General features: G+C 35.4%; 1 protein-coding gene across 3 annotated transcripts in view; it reads right to left on the bottom strand.

Moving 5' to 3' along the window:
- Positions 1-24,567, bottom strand: part of DMD (dystrophin) — a gene marked incomplete at both ends in the record, with an annotated part of 2,093,893 nt that overhangs the window by 1,326,229 nt on the left and 743,097 nt on the right. For all 3 annotated transcript variants that reach the window (XM_079728248.1, XM_079728247.1, XM_079728246.1), the window contains 5 exons: positions 3,681-3,851; positions 10,468-10,623; positions 11,572-11,685; positions 13,952-14,164; positions 19,870-20,015. In XM_079728248.1, coding sequence (XP_079584374.1) covers positions 3,681-3,851; positions 10,468-10,623; positions 11,572-11,685; positions 13,952-14,164; positions 19,870-20,015 — 800 coding nt within the window. The remainder of the gene's footprint in view (positions 1-3,680; positions 3,852-10,467; positions 10,624-11,571; positions 11,686-13,951; positions 14,165-19,869; positions 20,016-24,567) is intronic.

A 24,567-nucleotide genomic window follows, 5' to 3' on the forward strand; every position in this document is an offset into this window, starting at 1 on the left:
TTGGGAAAGGTTCAGAGAAGAATGGTAAGAGAAAAGAAGATCATGACCAATTTCTCCACTGCAGGGAAAGGTAGAAAACTAAATGACTGGTGTAGTTTAGACATTATCCTCATCAGAAGTGGTGGCTTTTATTCCATATATTTCTAGGAAGCTAACCATCATAAGCTCAGACACTTTTCATTGCCAATACCTTGAACCACTGGTTGTCAAAATGTGGTTCCTTGGAACCACCTTGGAACTTATTCCTTGGCACGACCTGGAAACTTTTTAGAAATGAAAAATCTCAGGCTCCACCTCAGACTTACTGAATCAGAAATCCTAGGATCGGGCCCAGAACTCTTGTGTTTTAAGAGTCTTCCAGGGCTTCCCTGATGGTGCAGTGGTTGAGAGTCCGCCTGCCGATGCAGGGGACGCGGGTTTGTGCCCCGGTCCGGGAGGATCCCGCGTGCCATGGAGCGGCTGGGCCCGTGGGCCATGGCTGCTGAGCCTGTGCGTCCGGAGCCTGTGCTCCGCAACGGGAGAGGCCACAGCAGTGAGAGGCCCATGTACCACAAAAAAAAAAAAAAAAAAGAGTCTTCCAGGTGATTCTGATCCTCCCTCCATTGGGATTATTCTAGCCTGCCCCCCACAGAATGAGAATAGCAAATACATGTATGTAATTCCTAGTAAACACTAGGACTAGAGTTACCATATTGTAAAAAGTTTAAAAAGAAAGAAAACCGTCAAAAACTGAAATTCCAGAGTTTTTTTCAAAGGGTTTAATATAAATTTCAGCATACAGTCACTTCAGACCTTCAAAAGAATTTTGGAATCAGATGTTGCTAATGAAACACTCCCCTTGGCTCTTTTATGTTAATAGAAAAGTTTTGTTTACAGAGAAAAAAGAAGTCAAAAACAGCATTATCATTTTCAAGTAAAACACAGGAGAGAAAAGTAAAGAAACAGAAAGACTCTACTTTTTATCTGACTAAATCAAGGAGAAATGCCGAAGTAGGCCTATCAGTCTCTTCCGACAATGAAGAAAAATTTGCTCTCAATAGGAGCACAGGTGGAAGCCTGAACAAGGTACTATCACTACCCTCTAGGTAGGGAAATAGACTGAAAGAGATTACCTTGACTGGCAGACAGAAAACACAAGAAATGCCAACTCCCTTTGCTGTCGTGGACACAGGCTGCCTGAGCTTTTCCTCTTTTCAATATTACCCCCATATGCACCAGTTTTGCAGCTAAATCTGTTATTTAAACATGCAAATCAGTGTGAACTGATTGGTTGGGCCACTCATTTCAGGGATTGTGTATAACTTTTTTAAAAAATTTGAGACAGTCTACTCTCCAGTACTGGAAAAGGAAAAGGGAAAGGGATCTGACTGAGTGGTTACCAGATAAGCAAAGTGTTCAAGGAATGAGGGGAGAGGGCCAGATCCAAACAAAGGAACCAGGAAACAGAACAGCTGAACACAAGCTGACTGCTGATTATCTCCTTAGGGATCTGAAGCAGTGGCTATGCAGCATTAGAAGAGATGGTGAGAAAAGCCATGAGGGAATTGAGATGTGAGGGGAAAGGCAAGTGGGGTGGCACATGCTTCACAGAATGGAATGGAATGGCATATCATAGCTTAGAACAGCTTAGAATGGGATAGGGATAGAGGGAAATATATTCTTGATTCTACCACAGATAAAGCCTGTGACTATGAGTAAATTATTTGACCTATCTGGGAATTTCCATTTTCTGATCCGCACAGAGGAAGTGTAGACTAGTTTCCTTCCAAAGTACCCTCCAGCTCTCACATTCTATAATGATACAATTTCCTTAATGGGGACCTCCCCATAGTCAGACTTAAAATCATGATAGTCCTTCCAATGGCTTTCTCATTTCACTAAGAATGAAAACCCCTCCATATTCTACAAAGCTCCTGTGTTAGCAGATATCTACTCAGCCCCTCCAAATCATCGCAGGTCATTTATCCTGTTTTACTCTCTTCAGGCAGGTGGGCCTCTTTCTCTTCCCAATTAGTCTTTGCAGGAGCTCTTCCCTCTGAATGGAATGTGCCCCATAAGACATTTTTAAGGTTGGCTTTTTCTTATGATTAATATCTCAGATTAAATATAATTCCTCACAAATGCCCTACAAATCAACCCTTTCTAAAACAGCATCTCACCACCTCCAACTCCCACCTGAACTCTAGTTGTTATTTATTTCACAATCCTGGTTTATTTTTGTGGGAAATCATCATGATCTCAAATGAATTTTTAAATTTCTCTATTCATTGCCTAACCCCCACCCCAACTAGAATGCAAATTCCAAGAAGTCAGGCAGCTTTTATTTATTGTACACTACTGTATTCTGTGTCTAGAAGGGTGTTTGGCACTTAGTAAGTATACAATATTTCTTGATAAATGAATGATGTATGGTATTGTTAGATTAGAATGATTCTGTAGTTTTTAATACTCAGACACTATTACTGTTTATCCAAATATAGTCTTCCTTATATGTTTTAATTTTACTTTCTATATGTGACTAAAGCCATATGATATCTTTGATATTTAAGCATCTGAGTTTTCATGTGAGCACATCCTACTATTAATTACAATATTCATTGAATAATCATATAAAATATATAATAAAGTGCATATAATTAATTTCTTACCATGCAACAATGATAATAATAATGGTAATAATAATTAACTAGCTTGGGGCATCTATTTTGTGTATTACATTAGGACTTTTATGTTTCACCCTTCAAATGATTCTGAAAATCAGGTATTTTGATATCCAGTTCACAAATGAGGGAATGAAAGCTCACTGGGTTTATGCAACTTGCCCAAGTTTACACAACTGGCAAGGGGCCAAAGCAGGTTTTAAATCCAAGTGTCTGGCTCCAAAATGATTTTGCTCCATCATGAGGCCTCAAACCAAACAAATATGTATTAATATTTCACCTAGGCTAAATAATGTGTTATTGCTAGTACATGAAGATAATAATTATCATTATAGCTGCAAATCACTGAGTGCTCGCTCTGAGCTAGGCAATTTACTTACATTTAAGTTTCAATCCTCAGTTGATACTTTCAAGTTATAAAATGAGATGATTTACACATGAAAAAATAGAGGATTACACTGACTACTGAGTTGTCCGGGGCCATCCTGAAACGCAGTTGTGTAGATTCAATTACCAAGCTTCACCTCCCAGTCCTTGCTACATACCAGTTTCCTTGGTCCTAAATCAATGTTGTATTTTTTATCCTATCGTTTCAAGAGAAGTTCATGTAAACACAGTCCTTTTATCCATATTAAAGACCATCAGTTAAAATATTTAGTACTCCCAAATTTTAAGAAACCCTTTAAACCACCAAATTAACACAGTCTGTTGACATTCCCAACTGTCATTTCAGTAACACTTTGACATATTTCCAGTTTGAATTTGCATTAGCTAGGAACATCTAATGTGAGTAGCTGATTCCAATCTCTTAATAGTACAAGGGGAAAATGCTCCAAACTGTGATTGTCAATATTTATGTTGTGACCATAATGCATAGACTTAATAAATAAAAAGTTTAAACATTCTACACAATGTACATCAAACTTGAAGCTAAATCAATCAAAAAGCAACCTCTACTATTAAACCAAGAAAAGAGCTGACTGTGCAGAACCACAATTTGTTTTATTTGGGTTTTTTTACCTTCATCTCTTCAACTGCTGTCTGTAATTCATCTGGGGTTTTATATTCAAAATCTCTCTCTAGGTATTCTTCTTCAGCTTGTGTCATCCATTCATGCATCTCTGATAAATCTTTCTGAAGGCTTACAGTTTTATCCAAACCTCCCTTTAAGGCCTCCTTTCTGGCATAGACCTTTCATAAAACAAACCAAGAAGTAAAGCATGAATATTGAAAGTCACAAAACATTACCATTATATTATTACTGAGGAATCTGTAAATAATAGAAAGCTTAGATAGAAAAGATGAAGCAAGAAGTAAAAAGCTTACATGAATGAGGAAAGTAACTCATAGCAATTGGATACACTTAATCTCACCTAAGTGTTAAAATGAGATATAGGCATTTACTTGGCATAATGAACAGATTCTCCTAAGGCCATAATTTAGCTGTTGTGTATGGTAATGCATTTCTGCAAATGGAGAATAAAGAAAAACATTGTTTCAGTTGGAAGAGTAAATTTATTGGCACACAATAGAAGTAGAAATTCTTTGTGCTCTTTGATGCTGTTTTACAAGTTCAAATATCCTAGGAACTTAATAATCATATACCTACAGAAAACTCTCATAAAAAAGAAAGAAAAAATAGAAAATGGATAAAAGACATAGTCATGTAATTCACAGAAATAAAATTAAAATGAGGCCATATATATGTGAAAAGATGCTCAGTATCATTTATAGTTAAATAACAGCAAATTAAATTAAATTAGTATGTTTTCAAATATGAGACTGGAAAAAACTAGCAAAAATGCCCAGTTTGAGCAGGGATGTGGGAAAAGAAAAGTTTTTATACCCGTTGAGGGAAATATCTGACACAGTACCACCTTTTAGACAGTAAATTGGCAAAATGCATTAAATTTCTTAGTGTTCATAAATCTGAGTCTACTCTTCCACTTTAAAGAATGAATCACACAAAACAAAGTGTACAAAGTTGTATGTACACTATTCAATTCAGCGTTGGAGACAGCAACATATTGGAAACAAACCCAAATGTGCTTTCATGGAGAGTTAGTTAAATAGTGGGATACACATGTACACACACGGAATAGGATACCATGTAGCACCAATACATCTATACTGAAGCGAAAGTTATCCAGTATTTAATTTTAAATTAAAAAAACAAGTTGAAAAAGAGCATGTGTGACAGGAGACTTGTGCCTTGTAAAGCGTCATACATTTCTGAAATATTAACTTTATAACAGATTTTATTACTTATTAACCAGAAAGATAGCAAAACTTAAAATACCTAAGAGAAAATCGTGCATGCTAATAGCTTGTTATAAAGTACCCTGCTGTAACACATTGAGGGAAAAATCTCAATTCAGTATTAGAATGATTATATATAGTGCTTCCCTTTTACCTTAAAAAATAACTCTAGGGACTTCCCTGGTGGTGCAGTGGCTAGGAATCTGCCTGCCAATGCAGGGGACACAGGTTCGAGCCCTGGTCCGGGAAGATTCCACATGCTGTGGAGCAACTAAGCCCGTGCGCCACCACTATTGAGCTTGCGCTCTAGAGCCCGTGAACCACAACTACTGAGGCCCACACGCCTAGAGCTAGTGCTCCGCAACAAGAGAAGCCACCACAATGAGAAGCCTGCACACCACAATGAAGAGTAGCCCCCACTCACCGCAACTAGAGAAAGCCTGCATGAAGCAACGAAGACCCAACACAGCCAAAAATAAATAAATTAATTAATTAAAAAAAAAACTCTAATCAAATGATGTTATTCTTCTCTCTGGGATTAAGTAGAGTTCTATCTTTTAAATAACACAGTTGTAATTGTAAAGTCTTAATATATAAGGCATAATTTTAGTATAATGAAGTTTTTTTTTTTTTTTTTGTGGTACGCGGGCTTCTCACTGCCGTGGCCTCTCCCGTCGCGGAGCACAGGCTCCGGACGCGCAGGCTCAGCGGCCATGGCCCACGGGCCCAGCCGCTCCGCGGCATGTGGGATCCTCCCAGACCGGGGCACGAGCCCGCGTCCCCTGCATCGGCAGGCGGACTCGCAACCACTGCGCCACCAGGGAAGCCCTATAATGAAGTTTTCATGGTACTTTACCAAATACTAAATATGTACAGAACCATCATCATATTAATTTTCCTTACACTTTACAACCACCCTAAGCCTAATGTAGTTAAATTAAAACTAATTTCTTTACTCTCCTAGGAGAATGTAGTGCTTCATCTATTGACATGTAAATGTATGTTTCATTCTGACACAGCTAGAAGCATGTATCTAACAATTACACTAGTTAAGGTATAAAGATTATTTTGCATAGTCAATGAGCCTATAATGAGCCCAAGTAAACAAGCTGTTAAATTTCTACGTAGATACTCTGCTATAATCTTTTGAGGTAGTTGGCAAAGTGACAATAATATCAGAGTGACTAACGGAACTTAGGCAAAGACTTGTATTAAAAAAAATATTGCATGCTATAAAACTAAACCAGAAGAAAAGGATCAGGAGTGATTATTTTAAAAGGAAAGAAAGAAAAGAAAAGGAATTCATTTTGAGGTGACAGCATGAGTGCATTGGAAAGAACACCAGCTTTGGAATCTGGATACCTGTACTCAGTCACTAACAAGCTAAGTGAACCTGAAAACATCACTTCATTTCTCTTTATCTCCGCTTCTTAACTAACCTAACAATTGGACCAGAAGATTTCCAAGGTCTTTTCCAAATTTAACATTCCACAGCTCTACAACTGATCAGAGAGAGATGAATTTTTTTGTGTGTGGTTTCGTATTTTAGAAGGATTTCTGTGAAAACGTTGAGGTTAAAATCACAATTTCTCCCTCACCTTTATCACATTAGTGATGTCAACCTTCTAGCCTTAAATTTACCAATCCACCGCTAGTTTCAGCAGATTATATTGCATCAACCTCTTGATAAAATAGAAAGTTCTTCATGTTTCCTGTTCTAGAATTTGTAAATCTAACACTCAGCACTGCCCCTCCCCATTCCACTTCCTTTCCCCCCCACCTTTATTAAGATACAACTGACATAAAACACTGTTTAAAGTATACATATATATTGTGAAATGACTGCCACAATAGGATTAATCAGTGTCTTCATCATCACACATAATTACTATTTTTCTTTTTATTGTGAAAACATTAAAGGTCTACTATTCCAGCAACTGTCAAGTATAGAATATAGAACTGTCAGCTGTAGTTACCATACTGTAAATTAGATCCCAAGAACTTCCTCATCATAAACCAGAAGTTTGTACCACTTGACCAGAATCTCTTCATTTCCCCCACTCTGCAAGCCCTGGCAGTCCCCATTCTACTCTCTTGAGTTTGGCTTTTTTAGATTCCACATATAACTGAGATCATACAGTATTTGTTTTTCTCTGACTTATTTGACCTAGTATAATACCCTCAAGTTTCATCCAGGTTGTTGCAAATTGCAGGCTTTCCTTCTTTCTCAAAGCTGAATAATACTCGTGTGTGTGTGTGTGTGTGCGCATGTGCGTATGCGTGTGTGTGTGTGTGCCACATCTTCTTTATCTGTTTATCCCTGACCAAAGCTTAGGCTGTCTCCTTATCTTGGCTATTGTGAATAATGTTGCAATGAATTTGGGAGTGCAGATATCTCTTTGAGATCCTGATTTCATTTCCTTTGTAAATATACCCAGAACTGGGACTGCTGGATCATAAGGCAGCTCTATTTTTAATTATTTGAGCAATCTCCATACAGGTTCCATAGTGGTTGTATTGTATGTGTGCTGGAGGCTGCGAGGTGTGATGCTTAAGGTTGAAATTATAAAGAAGTTACTGCTAGTGACGATGTCTAGGTTATGAAGCTGGGAGTGAGTGGCTGAGGCAGGGTGGAAGACAAAAATCACTGGAGCGGTTATCAAGGAACCGAGGGCTCAGGAACTGGAAGAACCATCTAAGAAGATATTGAAATCACCAAGAATTATGACAGGAGTAACAGTGAGTCAGCTGTTAAAATACTCAAGGAATGAGGCAGAGTGACCCAGGGGTCTATGGATGACTGCACCCAAAAGATGTATTGACTTGGAAAGACAATGATCTGCAAGGTGCCAGAATGACATCCACCTGGTTTCTAAATCCAGTGTTTCTTGATAACTATCTAGTATAAATTTATAGCCACTAATAATTAAAATATATAATCATACATTATTTATTTAGAAATTATAAATGCTTTATAATTTTATATATGTAGGTTTATGTTTATTTCATATCCATTTATTTTATTTAACAAGTGGTTATTCTGTGCTAGATACTGATCTATACACCTTACAAACACAAATTCATTTAATTATTATTTTAAAATTCTTATAAAGCAGGCAGTAATATCATCACACTGTAAAGACTGGGAAACTGAAGCACAGAGAGATTAAACAACTTTTCCAGGATCACACAGGTAGTTTATGGTGGAGGCAAGATCTAAACCCAGGCAATCTGGTTCCAGAGCTCTTGCTCTTACACATTGTTTGCCTCTCCATCCACAAGAAAGTCTTCTCCATCCATCAGAGTTTTTATTTTATCCAATTTGGCCAAATATTTTAGGGAAGTGGGCCTGACAAATCTTTTCATTGTGAGATAGGAGTTATCTTACATAAATTTTATCTTTATTTTTGTGTACATAGTTTATACGTTCAATTTAAGTACCCCACTTGAATTCCCGATGTATTTTGACTGTCTACTTCTCCAAAATAAACATGACCAAAATACAAGTACTGATCATTCTATTAAGCTAGTCAATTTGGTTCCTCCCTTAGCTCGCAGTCTTTCCTTCTTTAAAGGCACAGTAGCCAACACTGTTGCTCAAAACAGAAAACTCTGAATATGCTTTCATCCCTCCCTCCCCATCACCCTGGACTTCCTGCAAGCATTCTCCTTCAGCAAGCACTGCTATTTCTAATGGGGTCTGATAAAACATAAAATCAAGAAACGAATGTGTACTTAGGATAAGAATAATGATCAAGGGTGGATGTGAGTGTGAAAGCCCTGATGAAAAATATAACAAGGAAGAACTTGCCTAATTGGTTAGAAGAAACAAGAAAAATAAGTGACCACATTGAGTGAGATAAGCTTGCTGAAGATGGCCAGGGAGGATAGAGTTTCTACAAAGTTTGACTCTCACAAGCACTTTGGTCCAGTTTGCCTAGAATAACACAGCCCCTCTTCATGTTAATTACTGTGTAATGGGAAAATACACATAAAAGCAATAAACAGTAATGCGACAGAGCAACAAGAGTTCAAACCAGTTCTATCTCTATGGAAGAACTTGGAAAATTATTGGGAGAGGTTTGGACAGTTAACCAAACACGATGTCATAAGAGGATTATATGTTTCAAATTTCTTCATGTCTCTCAATCTCCACTAACATCCCCGCTGTTCTTTGCCAGTATTATTTCCTACCTGGATAACTGGGATTCCTACATGCTTCCACTTGTGCCCCTTTGGTCTATTCTTCATATAACAGGATTATATAGCAAACTTTTAAACAACCACTTTACATGATGCCACTTCTATAACTAAAGGTCTAATAGCTTCCCATCATACCTGACATGAATAGTAAATCCTCACTGTGATTTAAAAGAAAATTAATGACTCTTATTTCCCGCCCATTTTCTCATAAAAATTTTTTTGCTGTTGTCCTCTCCCTTGCTCTAAATAAACTGGTGTTGTCCTTTCTATTCATCCATTAAAAGCATTCAACAAACAAATACCTTTCATACTGGCCTTCCAGGAAAACATCAATGATATAATCTATTCTCTAAGTAATATTTTTTTCCTGAACATCCCTTCTAGACCCAGCTTACTGCAGGAGAAGAATGCAAGCTAGCTGACCCAGGGCTATCTCATCTGTGAGTTAATAGAACTGTTGAGCATTTGTCAGTGATGGTATTAGCTGGGTGACTTGCCTTGACTTTTACTTGTCCAAATTCCTTTCTTTTTCAAATTTAGTTTTTGCCTTTTGGCATGATTTCTTTTCAACTTTCAAAGGTTACTTAGAAATAACGAAAGACTGACTGCCTCTAATACACGTAAAATGAAACCTCTCATTAACTTCAAAAAAGGTATTAGTGTATTGAAAAGCAGTCATTGCATTAGGTCAAAATTTCATCCTTTGAACAAGAAGTATTTGATGTACACTATGTGTGTATGTAATATTTTCTCTCCCATAATTTAATCTTAAAATCGGAAATAAATATCTATAAAACACTCTGCTATATAAAAATGAGGAACTCAGATGTGAATGTACAGTTATTTTATGTGTTTTCTACTGAGCTATTCTTAACTATTTCCCAATCTTAATCCATTTATTGAAAGGGACGTACTGAAGAAGCCAAACTTGTCAATCTTAACAATCAAAAGTGAAAAATACTTATCATATTTATACATATGCATGCATTACTATTCATTTTATTTCTGCACCAAGTATAGAAGTATCTTTTGTTGATCCAACTACTTGTATAAAGTTATGCATTGGAGAAAAGATTCAATAAAAGTAATGCCTAAGAAAAGGGCCTTACTGTTCAGAATGACAGCTGCATGCGATAAGGTCATTTTAGGACCCCAATAAGATGAATATACTATTTAAAATATCTACTGTGAAAATAATTTATATGCTAGACAAAGGCTAGTTTTAATTAACCGTGCTTTAAAGCAACAACATAGAGACTAAACTTTTTAAAAGGGCAATGGTGAAGGGAGACATTAAGAAATCATAATTAAAAAGAAGCAAGCCACAGTCAGAGATCGAACATACCTGTCGGCACATGTGATCCCACTGAGTGTTAAGTTCTCTGAGCTCTGTCTCCAGTCTAGAAGCAAACTCTGGCTCCGCTTCATTCTTTATTTTCTGTCCACCTTCATTGACACTGTTTAGACTGGGCTGAATTGTCTGAATATCACTGACTAAAAGCTAAGGAAATAATTCAATTTAAGTTAGCTGAAAAAATTACCACAACCTATTAGAAATGCAACATAGGTAGGAAACATATAATTAGGAATCATGACACTACACATGAATTTTGCCCTTTAAAATCTGAAATATATGTTGCAAAAAATTGTTCAGTGGTTTTTATGGCATGAATGAAATAGGGAATTATATATCTGTAGTCTATTTATATTAGTTACAAAAGTAAATAAGCTTAATACTTCGTGTGAGAAAACTGTGCAAAAGTGGTGAGTTTTATACATTATTATTTTTGAAGGAATTTTGATTTTCAAACACAGGGTATTGCAACAATTGTTTATAGCAAGATGGTGTGAAGGTTATTTTTAAAATGGATTTACTTTTTTAGCTTTTATTCACAAAGAAAGTTCTTTAAAGAGCTAGATTGTTCTCCTCCCACTGCATGACAATTGTATAATCAATATTATTTCAAGATACATGTTGTCTTATACTACAGTGCAACATACATGGTAAGAAAAACATAGTATGACTGATAACCTGTTATAAGATATAACAAATAGCTCAAAAATTCTTTACCTTTAAATTAAACTGCATGTTATATCAAAATAATACTGTAAAGTGAGTGTTGAGTAAAAGGCAATATTTTGTCTATTTCTCTCTTATTTAGCCCAGTTTCTCAACCTTGGCACTACCGTCATTTTGGGCTGGGTAATTCTTTGCTGTGGGGTGCTGTTCTGTGCATTGTAGGATATTTAGATGCATCTCCGGCCTCTACCCACTAGATGCCAGTAGCATCTACCCCACCCCAAGTTGCGACAAATGAAAATGCCTCCATACATTGCTAAATGTCCCCCAGAGGGACAAAACTGCCCCTGGTTCAGAATCATCAATATAACTAAATAATATTTTCCATATAAAAGTCTTCATATGAAAAGTGTCATATAAAAATCTTACCCTGCACTGCTTCAGCTGTTTTTTAAGAATTTCTGAATCCCCAAGGGCAGGCCATTCCTCTTTCAAGAAAACATCAACTTCGGCCATCCATTTCTTCAGGGTTTTTATGTGATTCTGAAATCAGAGACCCATTTTAAGGCATTATTGAGGTGCTGATTTATCTTAACACAATTCAGCATGGTGATATGTTTGAACACAAGCCCAGGAACAATTCCCATGTTTGAAGGATGTCTGTAAGTAGCTCTTCAGGAAAAGAATATTTTCTCTAAGACTGCATTTTTATAGCCTACTGTATGAGCACTGGTGTATGAAGTCTGCTATTGTTAAAAATAAAAAATTACTACCAAATGTGGTTTTATGATGTTGCTCTTGAGAACATTAAATCATATCCCCCTCTAGAGAAATTTTAAGTTACAAAACAACTCATGATAATACTAACAATGTGCCCTTAAGTACATAAAACAAACTACGAACAGTAAAGTCAATGTAATGGTGTCTTTATAGCCTCCCTAAACCTGAACTTCCAAAAACTGTTTTCTACAGCTGACAGTTTACATAGCCCCTCCAGGTGAGAACTTTCAGAACAAGATTTTGTCATCTTTAAGGAGAGAAAAAATTTGCTTTTCATGTCCCATTTGCCTGACCAGGGTGAAGTAATGATCAGGTGGAAAATGTCATCTTTTATCATTTGTAAATAGCCAAGTACATCCCATTATTTTCTCACATAATGTCTGTTTGTCCTGCTGCTTTTTGGGGGCTACTTTTCAAGCGTATGATTTTTCAAACTCCTTTATTTGCCTACAATTCAACTATGCTGTCCAGATGTGCTACTTTCTCCTTTCTTAATTAAATTTCTATTGAAAATGTGTGCTTCTCAGAAATTTTCCTCTTCGATATGATAAATAATAATGACTTTAAAAGCATTTGACTAAATCTAAAAACTTCAACATGATTATCTGGCTGACATCTAAAGCCTCCAGAAGGGACACAGCCCTGCCTATACCTTGATTTTAGCTCACTGAGACTGACATTGAACTTCTGACCCCCAGAACTGTAACATAATAAATGTGTGCTGCTTCAAGCCATTAAATTTGCAGCAACTTATTACAGCAGCAATAGGAAAAAAAATACACTCACCTTTCTCCTCCACCAGAACATGGGCTCCTTGATGACAAGGACCAAGTAATTATACCCTCTTTCGCCACTGGTACTGATAAAAAATGTGTTTTTATGTATATATGTGTATGCATGTATATGCATGTAAACATATGTTCATACGTAGAGACATAAATGTGGATGTTGTGCTTTAAAGAATGATTTAAAACTGCTTGGTCTTTTGGTTTGTGAAAGGTAAGAAAAAAACAACTAAGTAGCTGGACTGGGATTTAGATCCAAAGGCATCTTATTCCAATGCTTTTCCATCACGCCATGATGCTTTCAAAATTCTTCCCAGCATTAATATTTTTCACAATAATTTACCACATAAGACAGATATTACCTGCATCACCAAATGTTTTAAACTTTAGACTACAGTGTAATTGTTGGTTTACTAATGCTTGGGTGATCAGGTGGCACTATCCAAACAAATTAAGTCAGTAGAAGTTGGTTTGTGGAAGGTGATGGGGTCAAATTTATACATAAAATTACAAGTGAAATATGCTGATGAAATGATATGACTATATTACATGGTAGATAACTTCTTATCTATTCATAAGCTAAATGATACCTCTATTTAGAGGACAACCAGACTAAAGAAAAGATGGGTTTTGAAAATTACTGAGCTAAAAACATGTTTAAGTCCTACTGGTACTGGTGAAAAAATAATAATTCTAAAGAAAATCTAAGAAGCAGAACTTTTAATTAAAGTTTTCTTAAAATCAATAGGCAGGGCTTCCCTGGTGGCGCAGTGGTTGAGAGTCTGCCTGCCGATGCAGGGGACACGGGTTCGTGCCCCGGTCTGGGAAGATCCCACATGCCGCGGAGCAACTGGGCCCGTGAGCCAAAATTACTGAGCCTGCGCGTCTGGAGCCTGTGCTCCGCAACAAGAGAGGCCGCGATAGTGAGAGGCCCGCGCACCGCGATGAAGAGTGGCCCCCGCTCTCCACAACTAGAGAAAGCCCTCGCACAGAAACGAAGACCCAACACAGTCAAAAATAAATAAATAGATAAAGCAAACTGTCAACAAGTAAAAATAAACACTATAAAAAAAAAAAAAATCAATAGGCAGACTATACTCCTTTGAGACACATTTGTGTCTTGTGATCTTATCACGGACTTTGAGGGACTATGGAGGTTAAATGTCTTTAAATTTTATAACTCATCACTAGGAAACAAACAAGTAAAGAAAAAAATGAATATAAAAAGTAAAATCTTGAATTACCTGAAGTTTTCGGAGTTTAGCCATTTGCTCCTCTAGCTTTTGGCAATGTTCGACCAGCTGGGCACAGAGTTTCTTCCATCGGCCCTCAATCTCTTCAAATTCTGACTGATATTTCCTGCTAATATTAGAGGGCGCTTTCCTTGACATGTCTTTCACAGTGGTGCTGAGATAGTTTAGGCTATTTTGTTGTTCTTGTAGAGAGCTTTGTAAAGCCTCAAAATTAAAAATAAGAAAGTGCATTTATACTAATTGATGAATACTAACGAGTCTCATTGTTCAATTTCATTGACTAGTTTCAGATAAATCAAATTACTTAAAATGAAAGCTATGTGATTCAAACATCTAAAAATAAATGATGTAACATCAGTTATAAAATAGTCATTTAAATTCTTTTAATAAGAGTAGTTTACACATTATTTAATATTTTATTTAAAAATCTATGCCTAGTCTTATGAACAATGCCAAATATATACAAAGCTATATATTACTGAACCAAAGAACTTTAGCACACCTAATTTTATTACATTTTGTCTGTATATTAATAAGTGCATTTATGATTCAATTAATGGAGTTTAACTTAATTATACTGAGCCTTTAAGTAAGATAACTTCTAACCCTCATAGATAAAAATATAACTAAATCAGATTGATAGATGTGATAACAAAGCTCTGAATAAGTTACCAGATAGATGGTTTACTAATGCCAGTTAATGAACGTTTTTTTATTTTTCAAAAGACATTGCTCTGTTTTGTAGTATCACAGTGAAATTCTAGGGAATTTGGGGGAGAATTTACAAACTTGATTTTACATTTGTACTGTATAATCTATTCCACCCCTTATAATAGGATGTGCATCTTTAGGTTTCACCTACTCAGTATTTATTTAAATGTTACTTTCTGGTTATAAACTAAAAAGGCTGAAGATAAAAAATTGAAAAAAATACCCATTATATACAACTATTACTTTTTACATAAACTTCCAGTTCTTTCTATATAAAACTAAACCCTGAATAGCTGATCATATTTTACACTCACATATGCATAATTATGTGTCAAACATAATTTGGTGGTTGCATATCTTATGTTTATTTTGTGATATGTTATTTTTTACTTTATTTTTATTTTACTTTATTAAACTGTTACCCTTGATTATTTACACAGTATCTAGTATGCAGAGAACTACATTTTTAAAACATCTTTATTGGAGTATAATTGCTTTACAATGGTGTGTTAGTTTCTGCTTTATAACAAAGTGAATCAGTTATACATATACATATGTCCCCATATCTCTTCCCTCTTGCGTATCCCTCCCTCCCACCCTCCCTATCCCACCCTACTAGGTGGTCACAAAGCACCGAGCTGATCTCACTGTGCTATGCGGCTGCTTCCCACTAGCTATCTATTTTACTTTTGGTAGTGTATATATGTCCATGCCACTCTCTCACTTTGTCCCAGCTTACGCATCCCCCTACCCGTATCCTCAAGTCCATTCTCTAGTAGGTCTGCATCTTTATTCCCGTCTTGCTGCTAGGTTCTTCATGACCATAATTTATTTTTTTTAGATTCCATATATATGTGCTAGCATACGGTGTTTGTTTTTCTCTTTCTGACTTACTTCACTCTGTATGACAGACTCTAGGTCCAGCCACCTCACTACAAGTAACTCAATTTCGTTTCTTTTTATGGCTGAGTAATATTCCATTGTATATATGTGCCACATCTTCTTTATCCATTTCTCCATTGCTGGACACTTAGGTTGCTTCCATGTCCTGGCGATTGTAAATAGAGCTGCAATGAACATTGTGGTACATGACTCTTTATGAATTATGGTTTTCTCAGGGTATATGCCCAATAGTGGGATTGCTGGGTCGTATGGTAGTTCTATTTTTAGTTTTTTAAGGAACCTCCATACTGTTCTCCATAGTGGCTGTATCAATTTACATTCCCACCAACAGTGAAAGAGGGTTCTCTTTTCTCCATGCCCTCTCCAGCATTTATTGTTTCTAGATTTTTTGATGATGGCCATTCTGACCAGTGTGAGATGATATCTCACTGTAGTTGTGATTTGCATTTCTCTAATGATTAATGATGTTGAGCATCTTTCATGTGTTTTTTGGCAATCTGTATATCTTCTTTGGAGAAATGTCTATTTAGGTCTTCTGCCCATTTTTGGAATGGGTTGTTTGTTTTTTTGATATTGAGCTGCATGAGCTGCTTGTAAATTTTGAAGATTAATCCTTTGCCCATTGCTTCATTTGCAAATACTTTCTCCCGTTCTGAGGGTTGTCTTTTCGTCTTGTTTATGGTTTCCTTTTCTGTGCAAAAGCTTTTGAGTTTCATTAGGTCCCATTTGTTTATTTTTGTTTTTATTTCCATTTCTCTAGGAGGTGGGTCAAAAAGGATCTTGCTGTGATTTATGTCACAGAGTATTCTGCCTTGGTTTTCCTCTAAGAGTTTGATAGTGTCTGGCCTTACATTTAGGTCTTTAATCCATTTTGAGCTTATTTTTGTGTATGGTGTTAGGGAGTGTTCTAATTTCATTCTTTTACATGTAGCTGTCCAGTTTTACCACCACCACATATTGAAGTGGCTGTCTTTTCTCCACTGTATATTGTTGCCTCTTTTATCAAAGATAAGGTGACCATATGTGTGTGGGTTTATCTCTGGGCTTTCTATCCTGTTCCATTGATCTATATTTCTGTTTCTGTCCCAGTACCATACTGTCTTGGTTACTGTAGCTTTGTAGTATAGCCTGAAGTCAGGGAGCCTGATTCCTCCAGCTCCGTTTTTCTTTCTCAAGATTGCTTTGGCTATTCGGGGTCTTTTGTGTTTCCATACAAATTGTGGAATTTTTTGTTCTAGTTCTGTGAAAAATGCCTGTGATAGTTTGATAGGGATTGCATTGAATCTGTAGATTGCTTTGGGTAGTAGAGTCATTTTCACAATGTTGATTCTTCCAGTCCAAGAACATGGTGTATTTCTCCATCTATATGTATCACCTTTAATTTCTTTCATCAGTGTCATAATTTTCTGCATACAGGTCTTTTGTCTCCTTAGGTAGGTTTATTCCTAGATATTTTATTCTTTTTGTTGCAATGGTAAATGGGAGTGTTTTCTTAATTTCACTTTCAGATTTTTCATCATTAGTGTATAGGAATGCAAGAGATTTCTGTGCATTAATTTTGTATCCTGCTACTTTACCAAATTCATTGATTAGCTCTAGTACTTTTCTGGTAGCATCTTTAGGATTCTCTATGTTTAGTGTCATGTCATCTGCAAACAGTGACAGCTTTACTTCTTCTTTTTCGATTTGGATTCCTTTTATTTCTTTTTCTTCTCTGATTGCTGTGGCTAAAACTTCCAAAACTATGTTGAATAATAGTGGTGAGAGTGGGCAACCTTGTCTTGTTCCTCATCTTAGTGGAAATGATTTCACTTTTTCACCATTGAGGACGATGTTGGCTGTGGGTTTGTCATATATGGCCTTTATTATGTTGTGGAAAGTTCCCTCTATGCTAGAACTACATTTTGAGCTAAGCAATTTATTGTGAGCCTTCTCTCGTGTCATTAAGTATTTTTCAAAAACAGATTTTAATTGCTTCTGCAGTTCATTTAACCATTTCCCATTATTAGCTGTATAAATTAATTTTAAGTTTTCCACTCTTTTAAATTATGTTTATGATCTATTTATCTATATCTCTATGTATCTATATCTGAAAAGTTTTCCTCAGCAAAACTTACATTCAATTTACATTCCCACCAATAAGTGAGATGTAGTTCATTGCTGCCAGACCTGCACTTACTATATCTTTTGGGTTTCTTTTTTTTTTTTTTTTTTTTTGCAATTTAGTATGTAAAAACTAGTATCTCATTTTGTAAATTTGTACTACATTCTTACAATTTGTTTTGTTAATTAAAGCATAATTGAGTTAATATATTAGTTTCAGGTGTACAACATAGTAAGTCAATGTTTTAATAGATGATACTGCATTTAAAGTTATTATAAAACATTGGCTATAGTCCTTGTGCTATACAAGATATCCTTGTATCTTACTTATTTTACACATAGTAGTTTGTACCTCTTAATCCCATACCCCCATTTTGCCCCTCCCCCACCCTTTTGCCCACTGGCAACCACTAGTTTGTTCTCTATATGAGTCTGTTTCTGTTTTGTTATATTCATTTATTTGTTTTATTTTTTTAGATTTCTTTTTGCACTTTAGTATGTAAAAATGTCTCATTTTGTAAATTTGTACTACATCCTTTACAATTTGAGTTACAATTTTTCATAGGATTAATGGTCATTTATGTCTCTTTCTGGTGACTACCTTATTAATGACTTACTGAGACAAATGTTTTCCTTATCTCATTTTTCTTTAAAATTGGCTCTGGTATTTTTACAATGTTTGTGATCACTTCCATTGATTTTTGTGCTTCCCCATCATATGTTTTTAAAGTTTTATTAAAAATTTCTCCAAAATTTATGATTAAAATGTTTTTGACTTCTTAATCTATGTGGTAGTTTGTTTTGGTGTAACATTTGACACAAGGTTCTAACTTCATTTTTTTCAGTTAATAATTCATCTTCTCAATAATATTTATAAATAATTTTCCCTCCATCACTGTTTTATCAATGGAAATACACTGTCCCATTCATCTGCATACCGTTTCTTTTATACTTAACCCACTCCCCTAATTACTATACCTTTGTACTCTTATGTCTTTCCATGTATAGTTTTATTAAGTCACATATTCTTCAAAGTAAATTTTGGAACTATTCCAGGTATTACAAACAACAACATAAAGGGGCAAAAAGATTAAACTGTTATAGGTTATTTGGTATTATAGTAGAGGAAATAGTTTAAATAGGACAATATATACTGGGAAATGTTTAAATAAAGATTTCTTTGAAGAAATTCTTCTAAAATTACTTTTTTTGTTGTTTTTTTTTTTGTTTTTTTTTTTGTTTTGTTTTTTTTTTTTTTGCCGTACGCGGGCCTCCCACTGCTGTGGCCTCTCCCATTGCGGAGCACAGGCTCCGGACGCACAGGCCCAGCGGCCATGGCTCACGGGCCCAGCTGCTCCATGGTATGTGGGATCCCCCCAGACTGGGGCACGAACCCATGTCCCCTGCATCGGCAGGCGGACTCTCAACCACTGCACCACCAGGGAAGCCCCTAAAATTACTTTTTTAGGAAATAATATTTAATTCCCAAAAAAAGAACTCTTGATATAAAAGTTAAATTTTTAACTTTTTTTCTTAATTTAATTCTCAAAATGTGGACATATTATCTCAGCTGTTAAATACAATGAATGAATATGCTTTAATGTCTTACAAAATAAAATGTGATTAGATATACAACACATGCTTTTCAGAACTAGCAGGGAAAGTATTCTAAAATCTCATACAAATTATTTCTTTAATTTCCCATATTAGTATTTTATTTCCTGATATAATACCATTAAATATAGTAAATAGAACTCAAAAACTAATTACAATATTATATCAAAAAGGGTTTAAATTAAAACTAATTTTATAACTACATTAATTTTACCACTTTCTTTTTGGAAATGTGAGAGGAGCTCTAAATCAGCAAGCAAAGGGGAGGAATAATAACAGAGCTTCTATAATAATCAAAATGCATGTTTCTGAAAATATACACTAAGCAAGAATGAATATACTTCATAAGTAGACCGTATCATTGTTTTCAAAGATGGAATTTTTATCTTATGGAGAGAAGGCACAAATGCATAAAATATTACACTTTTAAATTCTTAATCTTCATTTTTTCAGCTGGTAAACTATCATACTAGCCACGATTATTTTAATTCTAGTATTATATTAAGGTTATACCAATGTGATTGCTTGATAGATGAGATCTGTACTGTATTGTTTAAGACATTTAAATAGTCACAGACCTGTAACTCCCCAAGTCTCTGCTCCATGATCTCATATTCAGTGACAGTGACCTGAGGTATAGAGAGTTTGGTTTCTGACTGCTGGATCCACATGAAGATGGTACTCATGGTCTCCTGATAGCGCATGGGTGGCAAAGTGTCCAAAACTTTATCAAAAGGGAAAAAAAAAGAATCATTTAACCATTTAAAACTTTTTCATTTGTTTTCCTAAGCTGCCAGGAAACTCAATCATACTAATAATTACAAATATTAACAAAGTGTGAAAACGTGAATATACAGATTAGAATATGATTATGTTGTTGAAGATAAATTCCTATTACATGCCTGATATTTTGACAGAAACTATGCATATATTACATCGAATCCTCCTATCAGCCTTGCAAGATTTGCATTGTTTAATTCATGTTTTTTAAGGTGAGGAAATGGAGCAACAGAGAGGCTGAGTAACTTGCCCAAGGTAACACAGATGGTAGTCACAGAAACCAAGTAGAGTTCATGTATATTTGACTTTGAAGACTACTCTCTTTCTGTATCATCATTTGCCTTTGGGGAAAATAGTATCATTATCTACAGCAGGTGATATTTTATATTACATCAGTTCATGTTGTATTTTACTAAAAGAAGCACAATTTGTGTGCGTTTAGTGTCAGAAACTCTAATAATGATCACACACATTATCATTCTTAATTCTTACAATAAACCTGTGAGATAGACATTTTTATTCCATTTACATTTGAGGAAATAGAGGCTATAAAAGAAGGCCAACTAATTTGTTCAGAGTCAAACATCTAGTAAGTGTCACAGCCAGGATTTTAAACCAAGATCATCTTGTTTCAAAGTCAAAGCCACCAACAAACAATGTACTTTCTCTAACATATATATATATATATATATATATATATATATATATATACACACACATACAAACACACATACCACACACACATATATGTATATGTACATACATATATTCATTCCAACTATATATAAAATTAGGGAATGAAATATATATATATGGGAAAGTACAATGTGTATGTGTATATATAGCTATATAGAAGTTTTAAATCTAAAATGTATATATGTGTATATATATTATTTATTATTATACATTATTTTCTATTTTATACACGCCCACACAGATTATGTGACTTAAGTAGCTATACTGACCATGTTCAAGGTTGAGAATTTTGGCAGAAAACTGGAAACCATAAAAATGATTTTAAGTGTTTTAAGAAGAATAAAAAAGAAATTGTAGAACTGAAACATGCAATAAGTGAAAAGTAATAACACAATGAATAGGTTTAAATGCAGATTAGACAAAGCTAAACAGAGAATTAGTAAACCTGAAGGTAGGCCAGAAACATATACATGTATGTGTGTGTGTGTATGTATGTGTACTTATATATATGTATACATGCATATACATATATATCTGGAATGAAGCATGGAGAGACAAACAGATGGAAAATAAAGATGAGAGAATAAGAGGCATAGGAAAAAAACAGTAAAATGAACATAAATGTATCCCAGAATCACGGAGAGAGACATGGGACAGAAGCCACATTTGAAGAGATAATGGCTGAGAATTTTCCTAAATAGATAAAATCACAGTGCAAAATACTAGCTCAAATCACTTTATCCAATTGCATTATTTAAACCACATTATTTTTATCAGATAGCCTATGAGTTTCACTTCTATATACCAATTCCTTCTAAACTAAATGAGAAGAATATAGGAAAGTATTTTGCACGCTAGTTAAGTGGGGTTTTCAAACGGAAAATATATTTCTAGAAAGTGTGTTAGAAAGGGATACTGAGAATTTTACTCAATGTGCTTATATTTATTTGGAAGTTCATGCCCAAATTTATTTTAAGAGGCCTTCTTTAACCTGAGCACTTCTGATTTCATACTGAAGGATCTCAAAAGATCTCTGTGGTACTTTAAACCTCACTGCTTTCTTTCATATAAATAATGTGTTCCTCTGCTAACTAGATACATTTGAATGCTAGGTAATTATTAATAAAAACAAAGAGGGATCTCATGAATAGTACTGAAGTAAAGGAGTATTTAGTTATGATGAAGCAAATAGTTGGAAGGAGACAGGTCTATGGGTAGAGACAAGGAGGTAGGTTGGATAGATTATAAAATGTACAAAGTTTGGTTTAACTGAACTTGAACACATACATTCTGGAAAACAGTGCTTGTTTTCCTTGTGGCAGTGGCTGGGACACAATAAACATTTATTAGAAGCTTGTCAGAGATGATATGAATCAGTCCAATTTTATCCAGATGATGAATATATGTCAGGAGAGAAAGATAAGTATAGAAAGAGTTGATGAAGATATTAGGGTTACTTTTTATTAGAAAAAGATCAACAGGTTTTTCATGAACATCTATCAGAACTGCTTCTCCATTCTGTTTGTACAGAAGGAGGCTGTGTAGCATGACAATTAGCAAGTCTGATTCTGCAGTTCAGTAAATCTGTGCTTTGGAATTGGCTCTCCACTCACTAGCTTTGGCAAATTACTTAACATTTTAGCATCTTAAACCTCATTTATAAAAATGGGGATGTAGATACCTCGGGGAGAATTAATTAAAGTCATTTATTATTCCTTCATTCAGCCAATATTTATTCAGTGCTCTGAGCACCAGGGAAGCAAGAAGTAAAAATTAAAATAGCAAAGCCTTGGCTTTCATGATGCTTAAAATCTAATTGGTGAGTCAGAAAATTAACAAACAAATCAAGAGACTATAATGACTAACAGAAATAAATGGCAGTGAAGAAAAATTAAGTTATGGCGGGGGCGGGGGGGAGATCCTTCCAGATAATGCAATAAAAAAAATTTAAGATTGAGAATTAGATATAAAAATGTTGGAGCAACGAGGATTTACACAAGGGATGGTGGGCAATCAATAGATTAGCAATGGAAGATACTACTATCTCCAAGCTTAGAGGGACAAAGGGAAGAGGTGTGAGATGGTGTTACAAGAAACCAATAATTGGAACCACCCAGCAGGAGCTGAATTCACAGGGGGATTCCCTTTGGGGATGCAGGGTCTCTGAGGTATGCTGTTTCCAGAGAGGGCTAGAAAGTTGGAGGATTCATTCTCAGCCACTGATGGAGAGGCACCCTGTAACACTGAGAGGGGAAGAGAATATTCTATCTTCTCTCCTCTTCTCACCTTCAGTATCCTCCAAGTGCCTCCCACTGGCTGAACCAAGCAGGTAGACAGTTTAAAAAAAGGATCCTAGGAAGTGTAGTTTCCATAGGAAGAGCAGGGAATGGCACTGAGAAGAGACAAACAGAAGATGTGCCTGGAGATGATGGTGAGAGTGCGTATAGAGGGGAGGGAACGGAATTTGAGAGGGGCAACAAAGTACATAAGTGGTTTTACCAATATTCCATTTCTTCAGTTTAGTAGCTCAGTATGCAGATTTCTATTTTTTTCATTATTTAAAAAAATGTCTATATGTTACAGAAACTCTTTGAATATAATAAAAGTATTAAATAAAATAAAAAGGATAGAAAGGGACCAGACAGTGAATAAAAAAGCCCTCTCCTTGGAAGTATCACTTGACAAGAGACTTAAAAGCGCTGAAGGAGGGAGCCATATGAATACAGAGAGGAAAGGTTTTCCAGGTGGGTAATAACAAGTTTAACAGTCCAAAGACATGAATAATTCTAGTAAGGTAGGAGCACAGCAAGGAGGCAAGTGTAGCAAGAACAAAGTGAGCAAGGTGAAGTGTAGTGGGACATTAGGGCAGGGGAAACTACGACCATGAAGGCCTTTGTAGATCTTAATAAGATGCTACATTTTATTCTAAATTTGTCTCTATATTTGCTGATTACTGCATCCATTGCTGGGTACATATTTGCTATTATTATTAGCTAGAAGGGAGATGCAAGACAACAGGAAAGTGGAGGAGACATACTCAAGACTAAGTAGAAATTGTAAGAGTTTAATACAAAGTTTTATCTATGTTAATAAAAGGAGAACACTTCCTTGCTAGGGAGAGAACAAAAGCTGAATAGAGGCACTCACGTTCTTTCCTTTGTGGGGAGAGGTAGGTTCCTTTGAACCAGTTTTACTTTCTAGAGAACCAGATGCATAGCCAAACCTAAGACATTGCCCTGAAATGATTTACAAACACACACACATACACACACAATGTCCACACATGAAGACATACAATGCATGCATATGAATATCCTAACACACCCAGAGTGAATTTAAAAAGTTAGTGTCCGCTTCATCCTGCAAAGAGAATCATGATCAGACCAAAATTTAAATAATAATAGATAAAGATCAAGGGAAATGGTAACAAAAAGGATGAAAGCATTTTATTTGTTTAACTTCAGGTTTACTTAAATACTGTTGTTTCAGTACTGGTTAATACTTAATGGTCATTTAAAAATACATATACAAGGCATAGTTTATTATATTGCACAGCATATTTAACCATGTATTTGGAAGAGTGTTTAGACTGTGCTGAGGATAATCTTGGCATTTGTAGCATCCTGGGGAAAGATTGTATTTGTAGTTGTAATTGTACCTACATTAAATGAGAGGAAACAAAGATTTTCTGACTTGTCAGCTTATCACCAAAGTGATAAGGTAGCATGAGCACTGTACAAGTATAAAACAGTTACTTAACTCATAAATATATGTTATAATATTATAGATGGTCCAAAACT

This window comes from Hyperoodon ampullatus (assembly GCF_949752795.1).
Source record: "Hyperoodon ampullatus genome assembly, chromosome: X".
NCBI lineage: Eukaryota > Metazoa > Chordata > Mammalia > Artiodactyla > Ziphiidae > Hyperoodon > Hyperoodon ampullatus.